The 20544-nt window shown below is 35.8% G+C and overlaps 1 protein-coding gene and 1 pseudogene across 10 annotated transcripts in view; one reads left to right on the forward strand and one right to left on the reverse strand.

Annotated features, from left to right (window-relative positions):
- SECISBP2L (SECIS binding protein 2 like) overlaps positions 1 to 20544 on the forward strand; it is a 47814-nt gene that overhangs the window by 20415 nt on the left and 6855 nt on the right. For 2 of the 10 annotated variants that reach the window (XM_014852810.3, XM_014852819.3), the window contains exons 8-17: positions 2578 to 2712; positions 4201 to 4281; positions 4799 to 4966; positions 5098 to 5278; positions 8729 to 8898; positions 9701 to 9833; positions 11898 to 12060; positions 13900 to 14120; positions 15101 to 15255; positions 18774 to 18993. In XM_014852810.3, coding sequence (XP_014708296.2) covers positions 2578 to 2712; positions 4201 to 4281; positions 4799 to 4966; positions 5098 to 5278; positions 8729 to 8898; positions 9701 to 9833; positions 11898 to 12060; positions 13900 to 14120; positions 15101 to 15255; positions 18774 to 18993 — 1627 coding nt within the window. The remainder of the gene's footprint in view (positions 1 to 2577; positions 2713 to 4200; positions 4282 to 4798; positions 4967 to 5097; positions 5279 to 8728; positions 8899 to 9700; positions 9834 to 11897; positions 12061 to 13899; positions 14121 to 15100; positions 15256 to 18773; positions 18994 to 20544) is intronic. The other 8 variants (XM_014852826.3, XM_014852835.3, XM_070501765.1 and 5 more) reach the window with 4 other exon arrangements.
- LOC139044581 (ubiquitin-conjugating enzyme E2 variant 2 pseudogene) lies at positions 17648 to 18131 on the reverse strand (annotated as a pseudogene).

Genomic DNA, 20544 nt, shown 5'->3' on the forward strand with positions numbered 1-20544 from the left:
TGTGTTTATGCTCTTGTTTTTTTACATTTAAATCTTTATTCCATTTGGAGTTTTTCTTGGTGGATGGTGTGAGATATGGGTCCTATTTTATGTTTTCCAGGTGGCTACCCAAATCTCCCAACACCATTTATTGAAAAGCCCCATCTTTTCGCTGATTTGAGATAACCACTTTTATCACCATTAAATTCCACTATATATTGAAATCTTTTGTTATGTTGGTCACTAAATTAATCTGTCAACTTAGGGAAAATGGATTACTTTTATGATATGGCGTCTTTCTATGCAAAAAACAGTATGTCTTCCTATTTTTGAGTCATTGTTTTGTATTCTGCAGAAGAGTAATATAGTTTTCCAAAATAAATTTGTGCATATTCCTCATACATCAATTCCTAGTAATTTTTTCTTTTTTGTTATGTAAACAGTGTGAAAGCGTAAATCTCTTAATATTAATTTTGTGCCAGTCATTTAAGAATCTTAATATGTATTTGAATCTTAATATATATTTCTGCTTTGTTCAGTTCTGTATGCCCACTTTTTATCAAAAAAACACTTTCTCTTAGAAGAACTAAAAAAAAAATGAGACTGTTAATTTATTCCAAGAGGTGATTGAAATACTTACATACTTAGTCCTCATGAACTTGGTTGGGACCATTAGTTTGGGGGTTTTAGTTTAATGCTGGAGCTTTATGTCTCCAAGTGCAAGAATCAAGTTGCATTTATTTTTTTAAAAAATTGTTTTAATGTTTGTAACAACACTAATGCCTATATTCTAACTCTGGTTTACAATAAGGCTTACTTTTTGATGTAATTTAGTGCTGTTTGAAGGGCAGGTTGGCATTTACTTTTTTGTGATAGTGACTGTACAAAGAAATGAGTTGCACTTAAGAATTATTCTCTTGCTGTTTTATTCATCCCTAACTTGGGGCTTGATTATTAGTACTTATTTCAGTGTTAATAATTTATGTGAATTAAGTTGTTTCTTTAGTACCTGGACATTGTAAATTGCATTTGTTTTACCACCCGTGTATGAGCTTCTTTTCATGAGCCAATTTTAAAAATGTTTTATTATGAGAATTTCTGAACAGACAGTAAAGTTGAAATAGTTTTACAGAGAGCGTTCATATAGCTACTAGCTAGATGCTGTCTAACATTTTACTGAAAGGTGCTTCATCACATATGTATTACCCTATCCATCTCTCTATCCATATTCATGAGTCTATTTTAAAATGAAGTAAATTTTTAAAACCAAGAAACTGTTGGGTATCTGGCAAGTTATGTATTTTCTTAACTGGTACTTACAGGTTATAGGAAGTAGCCCAGTTGTCACGGTGCTTGTTCTAAGGAATAATTAAATTTGCTGTATGACTATCCTCTGGTCTATAGTTGTGCCATACAGCCTACCTCCCAGAAGAGTATAAAAATTCTATTTCTTATCAGCAAGTCTTTTTAGACCAGTTGCTTAGCTTGGGAATTGCTAGGTGGTTCCAGGTCTTTGTGTGCATATTTTTGATTTCATAAAGCCTGTATACCAGCACATTCTGTCCAGGTCTGTTTCAAGTTGTGTTTATTGTTAGAATTTTTGGGTAACTCATAGTAAAGATCGTACTTTTCATGTCTTCTAAGTATCCTGGTTAAGACGAGACATTCCTTATTAGCTGCATTGGCTACTTAAGAGAGGGAACTTGAAATGTCTTAAGATTCTTAAAATGCTTAATGTGTTTTTTTTCTTGCCTCTATGACAATTGGACATTTTGCAAATTGTTAATACAATAGCAATAATTTATGTGATTGAGGAAATTTTTTTTTCTCTTAAATTATTTTCTTGGAAACAAGATTTTTAATCTTTCCCAGGAATTCTGTTTTTTCTGTTTTAATAAAACGACAGATCCTAGAAGACTTAAATAACACTATAATAAAAAGGTAATGTGCAGTTTCTCCCAATGGTAACATCTTGCAAAACTATAGTACAATATCAACCTGGATATTGACATTGATTCAGTCAAGATACATAACAGATCCATCGCTGCAAGGATCCTTCATGTTGCCCTTTTATAGCCACACTCCCTTCCCTTCTCTAGCAGCCTCTCCTTCAGCCCTAGAATCCACGAATCTGTTCCCCCTTTCTGTAATTCTCTCATTTTAAGAATGTATAAATGAACTCATATAGTCCTTTTACGATTGGCCTTTTTCACTTGCATGATTCTCTGGAGGTTTGTCCAGATTGTTGGGTATATCACTAGTTCGTTTTTGTGCTGACTCCTGTTCCATAGTATGGATGTACCAGTTAGTTTAACTGTTCTCCTAACGGAGGACGTCTGGGCTGTTTCCAGTTTTAGGCTATTATGAGTAAAGCTGATATAAATCTTCATGTACAGGGGAAAAAAAATAAAGTAGTGTGCATTAATTATCATATTTTCCTTATAATTATTTGTCAAAAGTTTTAACCTTTTATAATAAGTTATGCACTTTATGAAAATGAGTTGCACACTTTGTGTACTTTTCTGTAAGTATCTTATACTTCTATAAAACATTTACTTAAAAATAGTAAGAGTTTTTTTTCCTCTGGGGTTTACTTAGGTTGGATTCAGATGCCGAGGACATAGCACTTCCTCTGAAAGAAGACAGAATTTGCAAAAGAGACAAGATAATAAGCAGTTAAACCCCAGTCAATCTCATAGAGGCAACCCAAATTCTGAGTCTTTGTATTTTGAGGTATTTTTTTAAACTCTGTAAACTGCTATAGCTAATGTTCCTATTAAGAAGTTAATTTTCTTATGTTATAAGTACTTTTTATGTTTTAACATGACTCCACTATTAGATTATAAATTACTTATAAGTATTGACTCATTTTTATCTTGGTTGTGTACAGTTAGTCTAACATTAACTTAGTTAATGCTTATTTTTATACATTTTTGTCAGGAGTAGTCGTCATTTTGAGATAGCATGTAGAGGTAGAACTTGATTTTATATGGATTTCATCTAGTATGAAACTTTCTTCCTAATTTTTGTTATTGTTGTTCAGTTTGCTTTTCAGGTTTTTCAGATTTAAATAGTTCAATCTTTAATTTGTGCTGCTAGCCAGGAGAGTCTTGGAGAAAGAAGAAAAGGGGCTATTTTACTTTCTTTAATAGGCAGACAATTTATATTCCAATTGCAATGTTTCTATCATTTGTTTATATATAACTGGCTCTTGTTGGAGGCCTGTTACATGTATAAAGTAAGGTGCTCTGAATGATACATTAAGGTGAATAAACTACCCTTTGGGAGGCTGCTGTGTAGTGAGGAATATAGCCATGTACACTATGTACTAGCTTGAATGTGGTTGGAGTGGAAAGGAGAGACAAGTCCCTTTGGGTTTGGGGCAGGGGTAAGGATAACGTTTTGAATCGATTTTAAAGATTGAGTAAAATTTGGTTGTGTCAAGATAGTGAACACCATCCCAGGTAACACATTTGAGTAACTCATTTTTGTTGGATCGTAGTTTCTATAAAATGAGTTAACAGATGGAGATTAAACTGGAAAGCATGCTTGAGGCTGGAGGCTAGAGATCGATAACATGTTAGATAAGCTTAGTGTAAATCAACCTAAAGAACTTGAGAGTGTATCTTAATTCTTCTATCAAGAACAATACATGTGGCAGATTTAGTATTGGCGCTTAAGCATATGGTTGGTTCCATACTTACATTTAGTTAAAGATATTAGATAAAATTTTCTATGTTAGAAAAGAAATTACTTTGAATACGAAGTTTCTTTAAATTTTTATTTTTTAACTTTTGACCTTATTGACAGGTGGGTGTAGTAATGCAGGACAGGGAATATATTAATGAAATTCATAATAAGCCATTTGTTTAAAATGTTTTCCAGATTATCTGAATTGTGATAAAATCCTTTTTGAGTTTCTTTTTGATTACCTACCCATCTTAAGGGTAGAATTATTAATAAGAATGGAATAGTGGATGCAAAAATCCAAAGGATGGACATGTGTGGATATGCCCCTATCCTTGAATAGTTAAATTAGCTGTTTTAGCATATGAGAAGTGAGATTGTCTTTTTAAGACCGACTTTAAATAGTTCAGTAGTAGAATTAAAAAAAAGAAGTTCTTCCTCTTTTTTCATTACTGTTAATTAAGCATTATAAAAGGTTTTCTTGAGTTTATTGCTTTGAACTCTCCTTTTACTTAAAATGTGAAATTATTTCAGGATGAAGATGGATTTCGAGAACTAAATGAGAATGGAAATGCTAAGGACGAGAATATTCAACAGAAACTCTCTTCAAAAGTAGTAAGTGACTCTTATTAAAGAGATAAGCAAAATAGAACATCTTTTGAACTATGGCTATGATGTAAAGAAAGATTACAGGTAAGTGTAAAGACGTGTGAGGCAGCGTCATTTAGAAGAAACAGTGTATTTGGTTCTTACCTTTAGTATTTCTTTTCAGCATAGCCAGAACAAAGATACTTTCCTATGAAATCCGCAGTTCCATTACAGACCATTAATGCCATTAATTAAATATCATAAACATACAGTCCATACTGAGATTTACCCAGTTGTAAAACTTAACTTTGGAGTTATTTTATTTCGCTTTCAGTCCAGGATCCAGACAAAGGTCACCTGTTGCACTAAGCTGTTTTGTCTCTTTATTATTTCCCAGTTTAGAATGGTCCCACCATCTCACTCTGCTCTTTATGATGTTGAATCCTTTGAAGGGTCTAGTCCACTTACCACCTTCTTGATTGTCTTTCGTTGCGATTAGAATTTTATGGGATCACTAACAAATGTTTTTCTCTGGTTATCATAGTTGGATGATTTACCTGAGAACTCACCAATCAATATAGTTCAGACTCCAATTCCCATCACAACTTCAGTTCCTAAACGTGCAAAAAGTCAGAAGAAGAAAGCTTTAGCAGCAGCTCTTGCCACAGCTCAAGAATATTCAGAAATAAGTATGGAGCAAAAAAAATTACAGGTACATTTTATGTACAAATAACTTTATTTTTTTTGGTTTGGGAGGATGAATAGATGGAATGACAAATCTAATCATGTTGCCACATTTTTGTGCTATAACGGAAAGTAAATGTTTTCATGTTTACTTTGCAGGAAGCTTTATCAAAGGCAGCTGGAAAAAAGAATAAAACCCCTGTGCAGCTGGATTTGGGGGATATGTTAGCAGCTCTGGAAAAACAACAACAAGCGATGAAAGCGCGGCAGATTACTAATACGAGACCACTGTTGTGTACAGGTGATACCGTTAGTCTGAGCAGTTTGCTCTTTGGCTTTGGTAATACATTTTTATATTGTTAATCTAAGTTGTATCTATAAAACTAAAAGAATCCGGAGTCTAAACTACCTCCCAGCTCCTTTCCTGCCCCCTAGAAGCCCCCCATCGGTAGGCTGCACTGTAGTCTTCTGACCACTCCCTACCTTTCCCTCCCCCTGTCCCCAGTCTCTCTTAAAAAGGAGTGATCTTTTTAAAATACAAGCTGGGTTATATCACTCCACTGCGCAAAACCCTTCAATACCTCTTCATCTCACTTGGCATGAAGTGCGAGTCCTGATTAAGGCCGTATCTTAGCTGACCCTAATAGCTTTTGGCCCATATCTCCATGCTCTCCTCACACACAATGCTCCAGCTATGTTAGCCCCCTCACTGTTCCACAGACACACCCAACATGCTCCTAGCTCAGTGTCTTTGTGCTTACTATTTCATTTTCCTGGAGCCTCTCTTTCCTCAGTTATCTGTATCGTTTGTTCCCTTCCTTCAGGTCTCTCTTCAAATGTCAGTTGGTGTACATTTTGAATCAAATATTTTCTTCCTTCAAAAGAATATCACAAGTAATTTGGCTTTATAACTGCTAAAATATCCAATTTAAAACCAAATGGGAAACATAGAGTTTTGATCAAATTGTATGTGTGTGTCTATGTCTGTATGTGTGAGAGAGAGAGGGAGAGAATGAGAATGATCTAGCTTTTTACTGAAGCAGTAATTTATATTTTAACAAACCTCATCAAATTTAGAGCTCAGCAAGCTCTGATGTACTCCCTTATTTCTTTTCATAGCCTTTGTTTTAGAGGATGAGGAATAGGATAAAGAAAGGGGAAAGGCACCAACAAAAACCACTCATGATGAAGAGGCAGAGTAAATTTTCTATTTCTTCTGTTCTTATCTAAAAGGTCTGTTGTTTTTAAACAAAAAGCTAATAAGTAACAGTGTATAACTTTAATCCTACCTGCAGAATGTTTAAACCTATAGCTAGTCACCCATCGAGTATGAGCCTTAGCTTTGAGTACTATTAGTAAAAATAATACTGAGCGCATACACAGCTTTAGAGTTGCGTGTTACTGAGATGAGGAGAGTGGCAGTAACCTCTCCCTAAGAGTAAAGCACTATAGGCAATGGAACTGAGAGCAGTGTTCCAGAGGCACTGTGGCTTAGTGGCTGCAATCAGGAGCTCTGGAGTGAAGTTGCCTGAGTTTGAATCCTGTTCTTCCATGTATTTCCTTGGCAAGTTGCTTAACCTTCCTGTTCAGTTTCTTCACATTAAAATGGAGGTAATGATAGTACCTGCTTCAGGATTGTTTTGAGGATTAAATGAGATGATACGTGTAAAGTGCTTAGAAGAATGTCTGGGTTATAATCATGCAATAATTGTTAACTAATTATTATGGAGAAGAGATTGTTAACCTGTGATACTTCACATGACTCATTGTTACAAGTTTGATTCATTTAGCAAATGTTAATATATTCAAATGTAAAGTATTTACCTGCAAAGTGTGGTGTCAGGAACTGTTGGAATTACAGATAGGATTAAGATATCTCTGCGGTCAAGAAGTTTGTAATCTAGTCAGGGAAAAAGACATACACAAATAACTAATAAAAAGCAGTGCTGGCAGAAGAGAGAGTGATTTATGTCAACAGGGAGGTATGGGGAGGGTGTTATAAATAACCCATATATGGTAGCATTTGGACTGGGCTTTGAAGAGGGGAGTAAGATTCTGGAATTCTTAATTTCTAGAAATGAAATTAACCTCTAACCCATCACTAGTGTTAAAATTGGAGAGTGCTAAGGTTTCAACTTTCAGGGGAAGTCCAAGAAAAGAATGAGATAGTGGTAGAGATGCAAAAGAATTGTATGGAATTGATAGGGTTTTTTTGTTTGTTTGTTTATTTGTTGTTTTTTTTTTTACTGTGGAATGTGGAAACAGGTCAAAGATGACTCCAAACTCTGGCGTGGAGGACTGTGGTGGCGGTAGGGGCTCTGATGATCCCAAATAAGATAAATATCCTGGAAGAAGAATTTTATTGGAAAGAGGAGACCCTGTTGTATTTGAAATGCTAGTTGGGGAGATCCTGGTGGTTCCTATTTAACATATAGTTATGTGTGTGCAGTTTAGGTTAAAAGTCAGTGAGTTTCAATTAGAGATGATTGTTGTAGCTATGGAAATACATCAGGTTGTCAGAGGAAAGAAAAGTTAGGAAAAAGATGTCAGGGATAAAGCCTTGTAGAATGCTCAGATTTAAAGGACAAGAGGAAGAAGAACCAGAAAAACAGGTTTGAAAAAGAGTAAGAAAAATGGAATGGAATGTCACAGAAGGCAAGGATAGAATTTTGAGGAAGAGGATATGATCTTTGATACCAAAAGCTGAAAAAAACAAATAGATTGAAGACTCAGAAAATTCAGTTTGACAATTGCAAGGTTACGTGTGATCTTGATAGTAGCAGTTTCAAGAGTGGGTAAGGCAGAGGCCAGATTGTAATGATGTGGAAAGTGATTGATGAGAAAGCAGACTTTCAGTAGTTTAGTAGGGAAGTGATGGTACCTTAGCTTGAGAGGAAGCCAGTCAAGGGAAGGGTTTGTTTGTTTGCCTTTTTTCTTTCTTTCTTTTATATACAGGAGGTTTTAGCTTGTTACTGAGAGTTATGGAAAAGAGTCAAGGCTTAAGGAGGAACTTGAAAGATGCAAGGGGAAAGGAAGAGAGCAAGATCCTCGAGGAATTAATCTGGAGATGGCATTAAGAGCAGAGGTGGTTAGTGAGCCTCGGACAGGAGTAAGGATGCCTGCTGCATCCTCTCAGGTGGCTTTATAAGTTTATGTTGGATAGCATCTTCTCAGGGAGGTGGCTGGAAAACTTCTCTGCTAGAGTGAGAAGATTGAGATTAGAAAGGTCTAGGACTGCTAAACGATTGGAGGGGTAGCCACTGGGGAATGAGAGGATCAGTCAGGCATAACAGAATTGCTGAATACTGGAAGTGCAGCTGAGGAGGAAATCATCATTCTTTACAGACAGATTGAAATGAGGAGAGGAGTGGTAGACTTCTATTTTATATAAGGGTGATTCTTATGTAAGGCAGATTCTAGGAATAAGGAGAGGTGCAGACTTTTGAAATTTTAGAGAGAGAATCATTCTGACTGAAGACCACTTGCAAGCCATTGCCATGCTTGAGGGTTGCTGAAGTAGTGTAGAACTAACAATTTATTTATCCCTTCTTTGGACCATGAAATTAGTTAGTTGTATTGGCTTTGTCGTCTTTATCTTATGGAGGCTAAAAAGATGGATAAAAGCTGTATCTGAGGAACACTGCACAGCCGTGTACTGCTGCTGCTATTAGGGTGTCTTTTTTTCCCCCAGGAAGAGGATGTTCTTGTTTTTGTAGATTTATCATTAGAAAATTTGAAAGTATGTAGAGTTGGCTATAATAATAAAATTAATGTTCTTGTTTGTTTTTAGTGGTCACTGCAGCTTCTTTTCACACTAAAGACTCTACTAACAGAAAACCTTTAACTAAAAGTCAGCCCTGTTTGACATCCTTTAATTCTTTGGACATTACTTCCTCTAAAGCAAAAAAAGGAAAAGAAAAGGAAATTGCAAAACTAAAACGACCCACAGCACTTAAAAAGGTAAACCAAAATCTGGAGATGTTTATTTTACAGGCTAAATAGGGTTTAAATCTGTGTTGCAAAAGTAGTTCTGGCATTTTAGCCAGTAGATTATTGTGAAATGTTCACAGGCATGCATCTTCTTGATGAGTAGTTAACTCGAGGTTGGGGATGTCATCAGCATCATGACTATCTTTCTGTGTTGAACAAGGCCCTGGAGAAGGAATTCTTTCTATAAAGTTAAAAAGAAAAGTTAAGCATTTAATATCCAAAAACGTTGGATGCTAAGAAGCAGAAACCCGGGATTCTGGTACTAACTTCAGTGCTTATTTTGTAGTTTTAGGAAAATGTTTCTTACCCTCACCTTCCTCATCTACAACTCGGGAATAATTTCTGCTCTGTTTAACCCAGTATTAGGAGAAGCAGAATGAGATAATCCATGTCCAAATAATTGAAAACTGCACAATGTAAATCTAATGTAACTATATGACCTGGTTTCCAAAACTTGTTTTATCCATTTTTGGAGAAACTCTGTCAACCAGGATTTAAAGAATGAAACAGATGTGGTTTGATAGCTGTAGTATTATATAGCATAATTGTCTCCCTTTATTTTGAGTATAGTACTTCCTTCAACTACAGTGTCTAAAATTACATTTATATTTTTGCCAATCAGTTTCTACATAGCCAAATAAACACATAACCACCCGAAATCCTCCTGTTCATATTTAAGTGAACTACTATACCTGTGTAATAGTGAACATTTTAATCATTCAGTACATACTTAAAGAGTGATCAGTAATTAAAGATTGGTGACGACTTTTAGGTTATTTTGAAAGAAAGAGAGGAAAAGAAGGGCCGTTTAACTGTGGACCACAATCTTTTGGGATCCGAGGAACCAGTAGAAATGCACTTAGATTTTATTGATGATTTGCCACAGGAGATTGTTTCCCAGGAAGGTAAGATCATCCCTTTTCCCCTTCTTCTCATGGAATAGTACAGAGTATTTTAAGAGAGGTAAGCCATCACTAGCTCCACTCCTAATTGAAGGAGGTGCTCCATATTTAATCTAAATTTATTTTTGAGAGTGATTTCTTTTAAAGATGATTCTGTAGGGAGATTGTTAAAAGCGGTGGGGGGTGGGTACCATATAGTAGGTCTATGGCATTTTGGAGATCTAAATCCTGAATTCGTTGTAAACCTTCATAATTATGATCTCAGTAATGCATGAGATCTTCTCTCTTAACTGTCACAGTTCTTTTTATTTTGTCTTCTTTTATATCCTATTGGCTGTCTTTCTTCATAGGACTGTTTTGCACTGAATTATTTTTGTTGATTTTCTCTCTTGCTTTCATGGAATTAATACACATGCCACAGCGAGTAGAGAATGGCAAAGCCTGTTGCAGTGTGGAGTCCAGTTGATCAGTAAGATTCAGTTCCATACAGCAGCCAGCACATACGATTTCAGTTGGGACCTCAGCAAAACTGCAGATTCCTTCTAAAATTTATGCTACTATGGAAGAAAGATGTTTTTTTTGTTTTTTGTTCTTAAGATTTTATTTTTCCTTTTTCTCCCAAAGCCCCTTGGTACATAGTTGTGTATCTTTAGTTGTGGGTCCTTCTAGTTGTGGCGTGCAGGACACCGCCCTGACATAGCCTGATGAGCAGTGCCATGTCCGCACCCAGGATTTGAACTGACAAAACCCTGGGCTGCTGAAGCGGAGCATGTGAACTTAACCACTTGGCCATGGGGCCGGCCCCAGAAAGGTTTTAAAAGAGACCTGGCTAGGTCCTTTTTTCTGCTGGTATCTATTTATTCTTCAACTTTTTGTGATATATTTAAATCTCATTTAAGTTACACTGTTCCATTGTGTTTAGAAAAATGAGTGTACTTCTAAGGATTGTTCAGCTAGGACATACTTGGTTAGGATTCTCTTTACTCTCAATTAAATATGAGTGCCTTTGTATTTAGGGGTATTTCTGTACCCATTCATTAAGCAAGTGTTTATTGAACACCTACCACGTGTATTTTAGTAACTGGGGTGGGAAGATCAGGAAATGTAATAAAGTTATATAGTAGACTGGTCCTGCTACAGAAAGCTTACAATCTGGTAGGGAGGTAAGAAGATATATGTGTAACTTCATTAATTAATGGACTGGATATACAAATATTAACTCATTTCCCAAGTTTGGCTGTTTAGGAAAGAAGCAATAACTGAAGGAGGCAGTCGAGTCAAGAGGTGGCATCTAAAAACGTGGCTGCCTGAGCACAGAAGCAAAGATCAAATGAGAGAGAAACTGGGGTGGTGCCTGGAGAATCAGGAGTGGTGTGGAGAGAATGGTGAGGTAGAATTCATCATTGCCAGCAGCAGTGGGAATTTTTAGATAGTGAAAAAAGATTTCTGAGAAATAGGTAGAAAAATAGAGATGGAGGAGATGGGTAACATAATCTGGAAAGAGGTGCAGAAGTTGGTACCTTTCTTTTTCAATTTAAATCCTCTAGGAATATTATGTTTTAGATAATTTTGTCTTCTCATCTCCTCTGGAGACTTGTAGCTGTGCTCTATTTTTTTTTTTTTTTTAAGATTTTATTTTTTCCTTTTTCTCCCCAAAGCTCCCCGGTACATAGTTGTGTATTCTTCGTTGTGGGTTCTTCTAGTTGTGGCATGTGGGACGCTGCCTCAGCGTGGTCTGATGAGCAGTGCCATGTCTGCGCCCAGGATTCGAACCAACGAAACACTGGGCCGCCTGCAGCGGAGCGCGCGAACTTAACCACTCGGCCACGGGGCCAGCCCCAGCTGTGCTCTATTTTTAAGAGTATATTTTAATAATAGGAAGACTTCATTTTTGTAGTGTAGGAGAAATATTTATTTGTGATATGAACAATGCCCATCTTGTTAGCTGCTGGAGTATGTGGAAGTGATACAAAAGACAACAGCCATTCTAAATTGTGTTGATCAGTATAGGGCTTTTCAGCATTTTAGGTTTCTAAATTCTTGTCCCCGAATCTCATGTCTCCATAGATACTGGACTGAGCATGCCCAGTGATACTTCACTCTCTCCAGCAAGTCAGAATTCTCCGTACTGTATGACACCTGTGTCACAAGGCTCCCCGGCTAGTTCCGGGATAGGCAGTCCAATGGCATCTTCGACTATAACCAAAATTCACAGCAAAAGATTTAGAGAGTAAGTTTTAGTTTCATTATTAAGGTTGAATAGTTTAAGTATCTTGATTGTGGTTCTGAATATAGCATTGTCATTGTTACTTGGTGGGTTGAGCAGACAAAATACCAAAGATCTTTAAGTTTTTCTTCCAGATTTTGTTTAACAGCTGGTTTTGTTATGTTTAAAGCATTTTCCTTCCGTCAGCTATCACTGTTCATGTGAGAGAGGTTTGACAGTAAATATATTCTCTTTATATCAGATAGTGTTTATACCCTGGAAATTTGGCCTCTTATATCTTATATGTAAAATGCCATACTGTGAAGTTTTCCCTCTCCACATGCTTTTGCTTTTTTGTTTATATTATTGGCCCTTCAAAAAATCTCTCTACCAATTAATAACAAGTTTATAAGACCATATTACATGAAGTGAACATATTACAGAAAGGTATTTGTTTTTAAGCAAATATTTCTTAGTTTTAAAATGCCCATCTGTGAATAACCTTAAACTAGCAGTTATTCCTATGAAGGATTTCAGGATTTTAACCTGTGTGTAGATGAATTAATTTTACTTTTAAAAATGACATATGAAAGAATCCAGGGTGAAAGTAAAATCTGAGTAAATCCAAACCACATTGGTGTGTTCTGTTCATTTTCTTTATATACTATTGTTTTCGAGCAAATTCTTCCTGCCTAGATTTGGGAAGTTAATTAAATGTCAAATAACAGATGTGGAACAAATGAAACACTTGAGGAATAAAATGTTGCATATGTACGAAATAAACAGCTTGAAAGATAAAAAGAATTAAAGAAAATTGCATTTTTGATCTGTTCTTTAATTTTGCACACTTTGTGATAATTAATCTTTCCTCAGTCAGTCCAGTTATATCGTCTCTTCTGAAGTAGTATCGTAATTATTTAAACATTTTTCACATAAACATAAAAAATTCCCCAAACAAAACATTTTTTTGCATTATAAAAGGGCAAGCCTAGATTTTTCCACTACATATTGTAATTTAGAAGTAGAAATTTGCTTGCCTGGTTATTCCTAGATTAGAAATTATACCAGTTCTCCTTATGGGCCGTGTATGGTAGAAATGAGGGATGAGAACTAGGAAAGAAGAGTGTATAAGGAGTAAGTAAACTTGGGGGACTTCCTTATCCCTGAAATTAAGTGCCATATAGTGGCCTCACACTTACTTCCTTTCTGTCTTTTTACATTATGTCCATACATGATCTCACAAAGAGCCTCATTCAGTTGCTTTGCCTGATGCAAGGGTTCGTGACTTTTATCTCTAGGCCTCTAGTTTTGGCCTCAGTTTAATTATTGATAATGAGTTCATCCTCCATAGCCATAGATTTTTGGAGATAGAGACCATCTTACCTAACCCCTTATTTTTATGATTGAGGAAGCCAGTTCCCAGAGATTGTGACTTATCTAAACGTAGAGGATGAATTCTTGGTACTAGGGCATTCAGTTTGCTTCTCTGAAGTTATATTTTTTTCCTACTAGAAGCATCTTTAGTAGTCATTGGAATGAAATAACTTTGTATCTCCTTACCAAAAAACATTAAATCTGTTTTTATTTAGTAGCAGACTAACATTTGAGTATATCCTTAGGAAATTAATAATTGGAAGTTAGGATAGTACTTCTCTGCGGTTAATCTATCCTTTAAAAAACTTCATCTGTTGTTAATTCAGAAAAACTTGTATTTTTCTAGTTGACTAAAGGATTTAAGAGATTTTTAAAGACTGGTTTTTTTAATGAAAACCTCTTACTGGATGTGTTTTTTTCCTAAAGTAATTTTACAATTACAGAAAAATAAATTATGACGGACTTACCTATTTTTGGTTTCTTTTGCAGGTATTGTAATCAGGTTCTTTGTAAAGAGATTGATGAGTGTGTGACTCTTCTCCTCCAAGAGCTCGTTAGTTTCCAAGAGCGCATCTACCAAAAGGATCCTGTCAGAGCAAAAGCGAGGAGACGGCTGGTTATGGGTCTGAGGGAGGTTACCAAACATATGAAGCTAAACAAGATCAAGTGTGTTATAATTTCTCCAAACTGTGAAAAAATCCAGTCAAAAGGTAGGAACATTTTACTTTTGAAGTGTTTTGATATTTACTTAGTATAATCATAAGATACACAGTGAATTTTAAAGTGGAAGCCACATCTTTCTTAGCAGATTTTAAGTATAAAACAAAATACTGAGCATGAGGAAAGAGAATGAAATCTTTACCTGAAATTAAGTAATAAAATTGAGATTGGATAGTAAAGAAAATCCCCATTTATGAGCACTAAGTGAAAGATTTAAGTTGGGCCCAGCAAGTGTTTCCTCTGTCATAGTCATAATGGGGACTAGTAAGAGTGCATTTCTTTACCTCTGCAAGTATATTCTACTTTTTAGATTTTTATATTATCTTCCTTTGATGGCCCTTCTGTCTCAAAAAAAATTAGAAAAAAGATAAAGGTCTCTGCTCTACTTATGGTGGAGATTTGTCTCTCAGAAACCAGCAGTTGCGAACAGAGGCCCTTGGGTGGGCCAGCACACAAGTACTTTGTACTGTGTCCCGCACCCTTGTTTGTCCTTTTCATGGAGAAGCCACTGTGGGTGATCGGAGTGGACAGGTGCATGAAGTAGCAGTAGTGAGCATGTTCTCCACAGGGAAGAAGTACCAATAAAACAGTAATGTACAGTCTATCTCACTGCATGTGATAGGTTACTACTTGAGCTGAGAGATTGGATAAAGGAGTCAGCCACTATTAACAATTTTAATTAATTTCCTTTTAATAGTTATTGAATTGAAATTTGACTCCTGCTTTGCTAATCTCTATGGAGAGACAAAAATATTGCCATTGAAGGAATTTGGAATTTTACTGGGGAGAAAGAACATGCATACATATATCCATACAAATTCAAATAGTAAAATGTGTGGAATAGCATAAATGCCACAAACATTCATAGAATTCTTTGCTGCTATGTTTTATGCTATAGCAGTTGGATGCTAAAATAGCTCCATTTAGGAAATAACTAAGTTGAAACCTCTGCATGTGTTGACTTTCTCAGGTGGCCTTGATGAGGCTCTCTATAATGTTATAGCCATGGCACGGGAACAAGAAATTCCTTTTGTGTTTGCCCTTGGAAGAAAAGCTCTAGGACGCTGTGTGAACAAGCTGGTTCCTGTTAGTGTAGTGGGAATCTTCAACTACTTTGGTGCTGAGGTAAGACTTTAGAAGACATGCTTCTTCACTCTCCCCTGCCCCCCAAGATAGTACATTTTCTGTTGACACATGCCAGTGTTACGTTTAAGCATTTGAAGACGTGAGATGACTCTCCAAGAATGAGTGGAAAATTCTTGAGTATTTCATTTCCTTTTTTAGTGTTGAAAATATTTTACTGTTAATCCTACAACATTTTGAAAAGATTTTAGCTCCTCTTTCTGCCACAGTGGTTTTTTTATTCTGGGTTCAACTATGTAGCACTGATAATTTAACTGCTGGGTAAAGATACCCAATATTATACAATGTAAAATAGTTTTCTTCAATCTGTATGTTGGGTATATTTTTTGGTACTAGGAGTCAAAAGAGAAATTTCCTTTAGAAAATGAAATTCCTAAACCAGTTGTCAGGATAATTCTGCACCTATGATACATCTTCATCTTCCTCTTACAATCTACTAATACGAAGCTTTGCCCATAGAAGGTGATAATATAGAGGTTATTGATTTAGAGTAGTGCTTGTTAACTGATAATGTTTTAAGACTTTTTTATGAAATTGATTCTAAAGTGTTTTGTGATACTACTGATGGACCATTTTCCCTCTTCTCAACCATACTATTTTCATATATCTAAGTGTCTCTCCTTTCCTATCCGGTCACCATGTTTGCATACCCCATCCCCTATCCATTCAGTTTCTCTCCCACTACCCATGAAGTTGTCTTTGTACCCACCTGCTCTCTCTGAGTATATAATTAAGACTTGTCCTCCCACAGTAGCCTATGCTTTTCTCAGTTATAGGTATCACACTGCCTTGCTGTAGTTTATGTGTTTCTTCCCCTTTAATTGTGAGTTCTTGAGGGCAGACCCCTTGTCTTTGTATCCCTGACAGCTTTCACATTACTTGAGTATGAGCAGGTGATAAGTGTTTGTTTAATAAATTGTGTGGTAGATGTGTATCTGCCTGCTGTGTTAAATTATATCTGAGAGTTTGGGTTGATAAATACTTCTAGGGGAAAGAAAGGTAATATATAAGGTCATCTAATAAAAGTGTACTCCTTTTTTGGTTCAGTATTAGTTTATGGAATAGGAATGGGATGAGGGTCAGGAAAAGTAGACATGTTTGTTTTTAATTGTATTGACTTCTTATTGAATTATATGTATTAGATTGTGTGGTTTTATATTATAAAATGCTTGTGACTTTTGTTTGCACGTTGTTTTACTCGCCTACTACCGTTTTGAGGTAAGTTATTGTTTAAACCAAAATACAGTCTTAAAATGGAGGTAAAGGAAGTATTGATATATTACCAAGTATATCCATTCACAGTGACGTGGTGCACCTAAGTTGTTTTTACCATCAATTAAAACTAACCTTTGAATTAAGCTTCCTATCCTTATCCAATTCAAGGCTTTTATTCCCTGATAAGCTTCTCTATTCAATTTTATTCTCTGCTTTTATATGTTTTTATTCTCAATAATTTTTAGGTTTTATTTATATTGTAAAATGAATGTTGATTTCAAAATCACATATCCATATGCCTATTTTCTTCTTGTTGGCTTCTTAAATGCACAGTTAAACATTGCAAACAAATATTTATGAAGTCTGTTACATGTGACACATAGCGTATGTTTTTAACAGAATCCATCCTCCCTCTTTTTAGAAAATGAATCTTGACAGTATTTTTTTTCTTTTCTTTTTTCTTTTTTTTTTTGGTAAGGAAGATTATCCCTGAACTAACATCAGCGGCCAATCCTCCTGTTTTTACTGAGGAAAGTTGGCCCTGAGCTACCATCTGTGCCCATCTTCCTCTGTTTTATATGTGGGACGCCTGCCACAGCATGGCTTGCTAAGTGGTGCGTAGATCTGCACCCGGGATCTGTAGCTGCAAACCCTGGGCCACCGAAGCAGAGCGCGCAAACTTAACCACTGTGCCACTGAGTTGGCCCCCTTAAAAATATTTTTGGTACTATTACTAATTAGTGTTTACCCCCTTCAAAAAATGAACACACTTAACAACAGCCTTTATTGTACCTGCTACTTTAAACAATTTAAACTGCACCTGGGTAAAGCATGCTGCTTATGTTTTTCCTTTTTGAGTTTAATTTTCAGAGACTTTATTATTCCGCAGCAATGAGATACTTTCTGCCATGCTTTTGCCTTGTGATGGTTTATACTTAAATGAGAGTGTCTTGGTAAAAAAGAAAACAGTTGTACTGTACTTTTCCTCTCGTTGTCTGAAAAAGTAATTTTATACATAAAATTAAATATATTCTTAAAAATGTCCAGGTCATGTTTACCATCTGAAGTTCTTTTCTTAATGTGTGGGGGTGCTGCATTGTGATACTAAATCAAGACATTAACAAGAATAGAAGGTTGTTGAATTATGATGTAAGAACCACTAAAAGTCATCGTTGTATGATTGTCTTTCTGGTGACTATGGAAACTTCAGTTTTCTTTGGACATCGTTAGACATCATAATTATTGAAGTACAACTTTAATGCTATATGAATTTTGCCATTTTATTAACATGAGTATTTTCTGTCACCTACCATTTCATTGGAATTATTTATCCCATTCATGTTCATTTCTGTTTCACTGATGGAGGAACTACTGGTGATTTAGCTCCACATTCTACTTCCAGGCTCTTTATTCTGTTTTCATAATTTGGCTTTGTCCCAGTATCTTTGGCTGGTGTATCTTGTGTCGTATTTTCATCATCTTCAAGGCCCCAGCTAGCCATATCATCACTGACTTCTTTTCACTCTTCTTCAAGTTCTTCCCACAAGCAAACATTACCGGGAACTTTGAATTTCTACAGAGACTGCCATCTTCTTCTACATCGTTGGACACTACCCTGCACACATTCATTTCCCTTATGTGCTAACCCATATTGGATTCTTTACTGCTTCCCAAACAAACCTTATGTTTTCTTATATCAGTCCCTTTGTGCATGGTTTTGCATGCTTGGTTAAGAATACCCTATCTTCATCCCTCAAAATTGTATCTAGTTTTCAAGGCCTATATCAGATATCATCTTACTTTGTGAATTCCTCACTGATGCCCAGCAGTTAGACTTGATGTCTCCTCCAAAAGCCACAACGCTTGGTACATCTCAAGGCATTTACGATTATTGTGTCTTGAATTATAGCTGCTTCCTGTCTTCTTCCAGCCACATGGAAGGTTCCTTGAGAGCAGAGTGGTGTTCCAGTTGCCTTTGTGCCCACTGTAGTGCCAGAGGCTAAAGGGTGCAGTTGTTGAACTGATAAACTCTGCAAGAGAACTTTTAATGTATCACGTTTAGTGACTAATATTGAATCAAGAAATTTCCTCAAACTTGTGAGAATTAAATAGATGATATATGTAAGTTACAGAGTGTTTTATAAGGTTCTGTGGTTTGTATACCACTTGGATTTTGTGCTGGCTGAAAGTGTATCTGATTCTGAAACAGTAAAGATATGTATTGCTAATAATAGGAATAAAAAGTATAACAAAAAATGGGCTAATCAAACTCTCTTTCTTTGTAGAGTCTGTTCAATAAGTTAGTAGCCCTCACTGAGGAAGCCAGGAGAGCCTACAAAGATATGGTTGCAGCACTGGAGCAAGAGCAGGCCGAGGAAGCCTCAAAGAACGTGAAGAAGGGGCCGCACCACATGGGGCACTCTCGGAACCCCTCTGCAGCTAGCGCCATTTCCTTCTGCAGTGTTATTTCTGAACCCATCTCTGAAGTTAATGAAAAGGAATATGGTAAGTTGTTACATACCATTTTAAATAACTTAAAGTTTGAAATAATTTAAGTGATTAAAATCATTTTGAAAATGACTTTCCATGCTACCTTTTGTTTTTATCTGTATTCTTGATTATTCAGATTTTTCTCAGAATTTTGTTTAAAAAATTCCATTCAACATGTCCATTAAAAATTAGGAGGATATTTGGGCCTGAGGCTTTCTGTGAGACCCTGGAATTTAGTCACAGTTCCAAAATCTTAAAAAAGACATCCCGAAGGGATTTAAGAAGCAAAATGCACCATACTTGTGACCTATAACTAAGTAAATTCTAGGAAGTTTTATTCTAATACTTTATACTTAGTTATTAAAATTTTGTATTTACTAAGTAAATGAAAGACATGCATACTATTCAATCTGAGCTTATAAAACCTAGATTGTGACTTTTGTTTTGAGTTAAATCTGATAGTAGTCAAAAAGAAGTAGAGACTGAAAAATGCAATTTATGTGTAATGTTTAAAGTAACATTATTGACTGCACTCTACAGCTTAGTAATTTCCTTGCCTTGCTTCTACTATATACTTTGAGCTCTTAAGTTCTCCGCTTTCTTGATCTAGTTTCTGGTTAGTTTCCCCTATTCTTCTTTCTCTTTTTTTAAATAGTATAGCCACTTCCTTCACCTTGGCTCCTTATTCCTCACTTAGCTTTCTCTTCTCTTAGCTTTCTAATCTATTTGGGAGTTTACCAAATAGCTGTTGCCACCTAATATCTAACATCTAAAAAACTAAGTCCTCGTTTTCTTCCTTTCTTCTCATACTCCCTGTCTGTGATTGTAGTTAAATGTTTGGAATTCTTTTGACAAAGCTCTAGACCAAAGGCAGTTAACAAGTTATTGTGAGCCTTTTTAGGAAACTGTGGGTCAAGGATAAGTGGTACTGGCTTTAGAGGCAGACATGTTTCTTTGACTGGAGTGATACTAGTTGAAAATAAAGAAGATAAAGAGAAAGTGCCACCTTTGTAAATGAGGTCAGTTCTCTGTATATAGTGAAATGCTAGATCTCAAAGGCAAACTACAAGATAAATTCATAAAGCTGGGGTTTGGGCAAATGACCATGATCTTCATATGGACGCATAAAAAGAAAAGTTATGAAAAGAACCTCTCAGAGATTTAGGAGATGTTTTCAAAAGGTACTAGATTTAAAGAGTTCAAAGATTGAAGTCTTGGCTTTTACACTCTCTCTGGGGGATTTCAGCATAATTGATTAATCTTTGGGCCTCATATTTCTTGTTAGTAAAATGAGGAGGGTTCGTCTATGTCATCTGTAAGGTTCCATTCAAAGCTAAAATTCTGTGGTCTAATGGTTGCATCCTAAGGAAGGATTTAGATAGAACCTTAAAGACTCTGACCTGATGAGCTGATTATCAGATGCCAACAAAATGTGTGGAAATAATCATAAATGAAATTGAGAGTAAAGCATAAAGTTATTCTGTCCATATCAGATGCATTCATCAGTAAACATAAAACCCACTAATGTGGCCTAAGATATTAGGTTATTTAATGATTTCACAGCGT

This window comes from Equus asinus, chromosome 2, assembly GCF_041296235.1.
Source record: "Equus asinus isolate D_3611 breed Donkey chromosome 2, EquAss-T2T_v2, whole genome shotgun sequence".
In the NCBI taxonomy this organism is placed as follows: domain Eukaryota; kingdom Metazoa; phylum Chordata; class Mammalia; order Perissodactyla; family Equidae; genus Equus; species Equus asinus.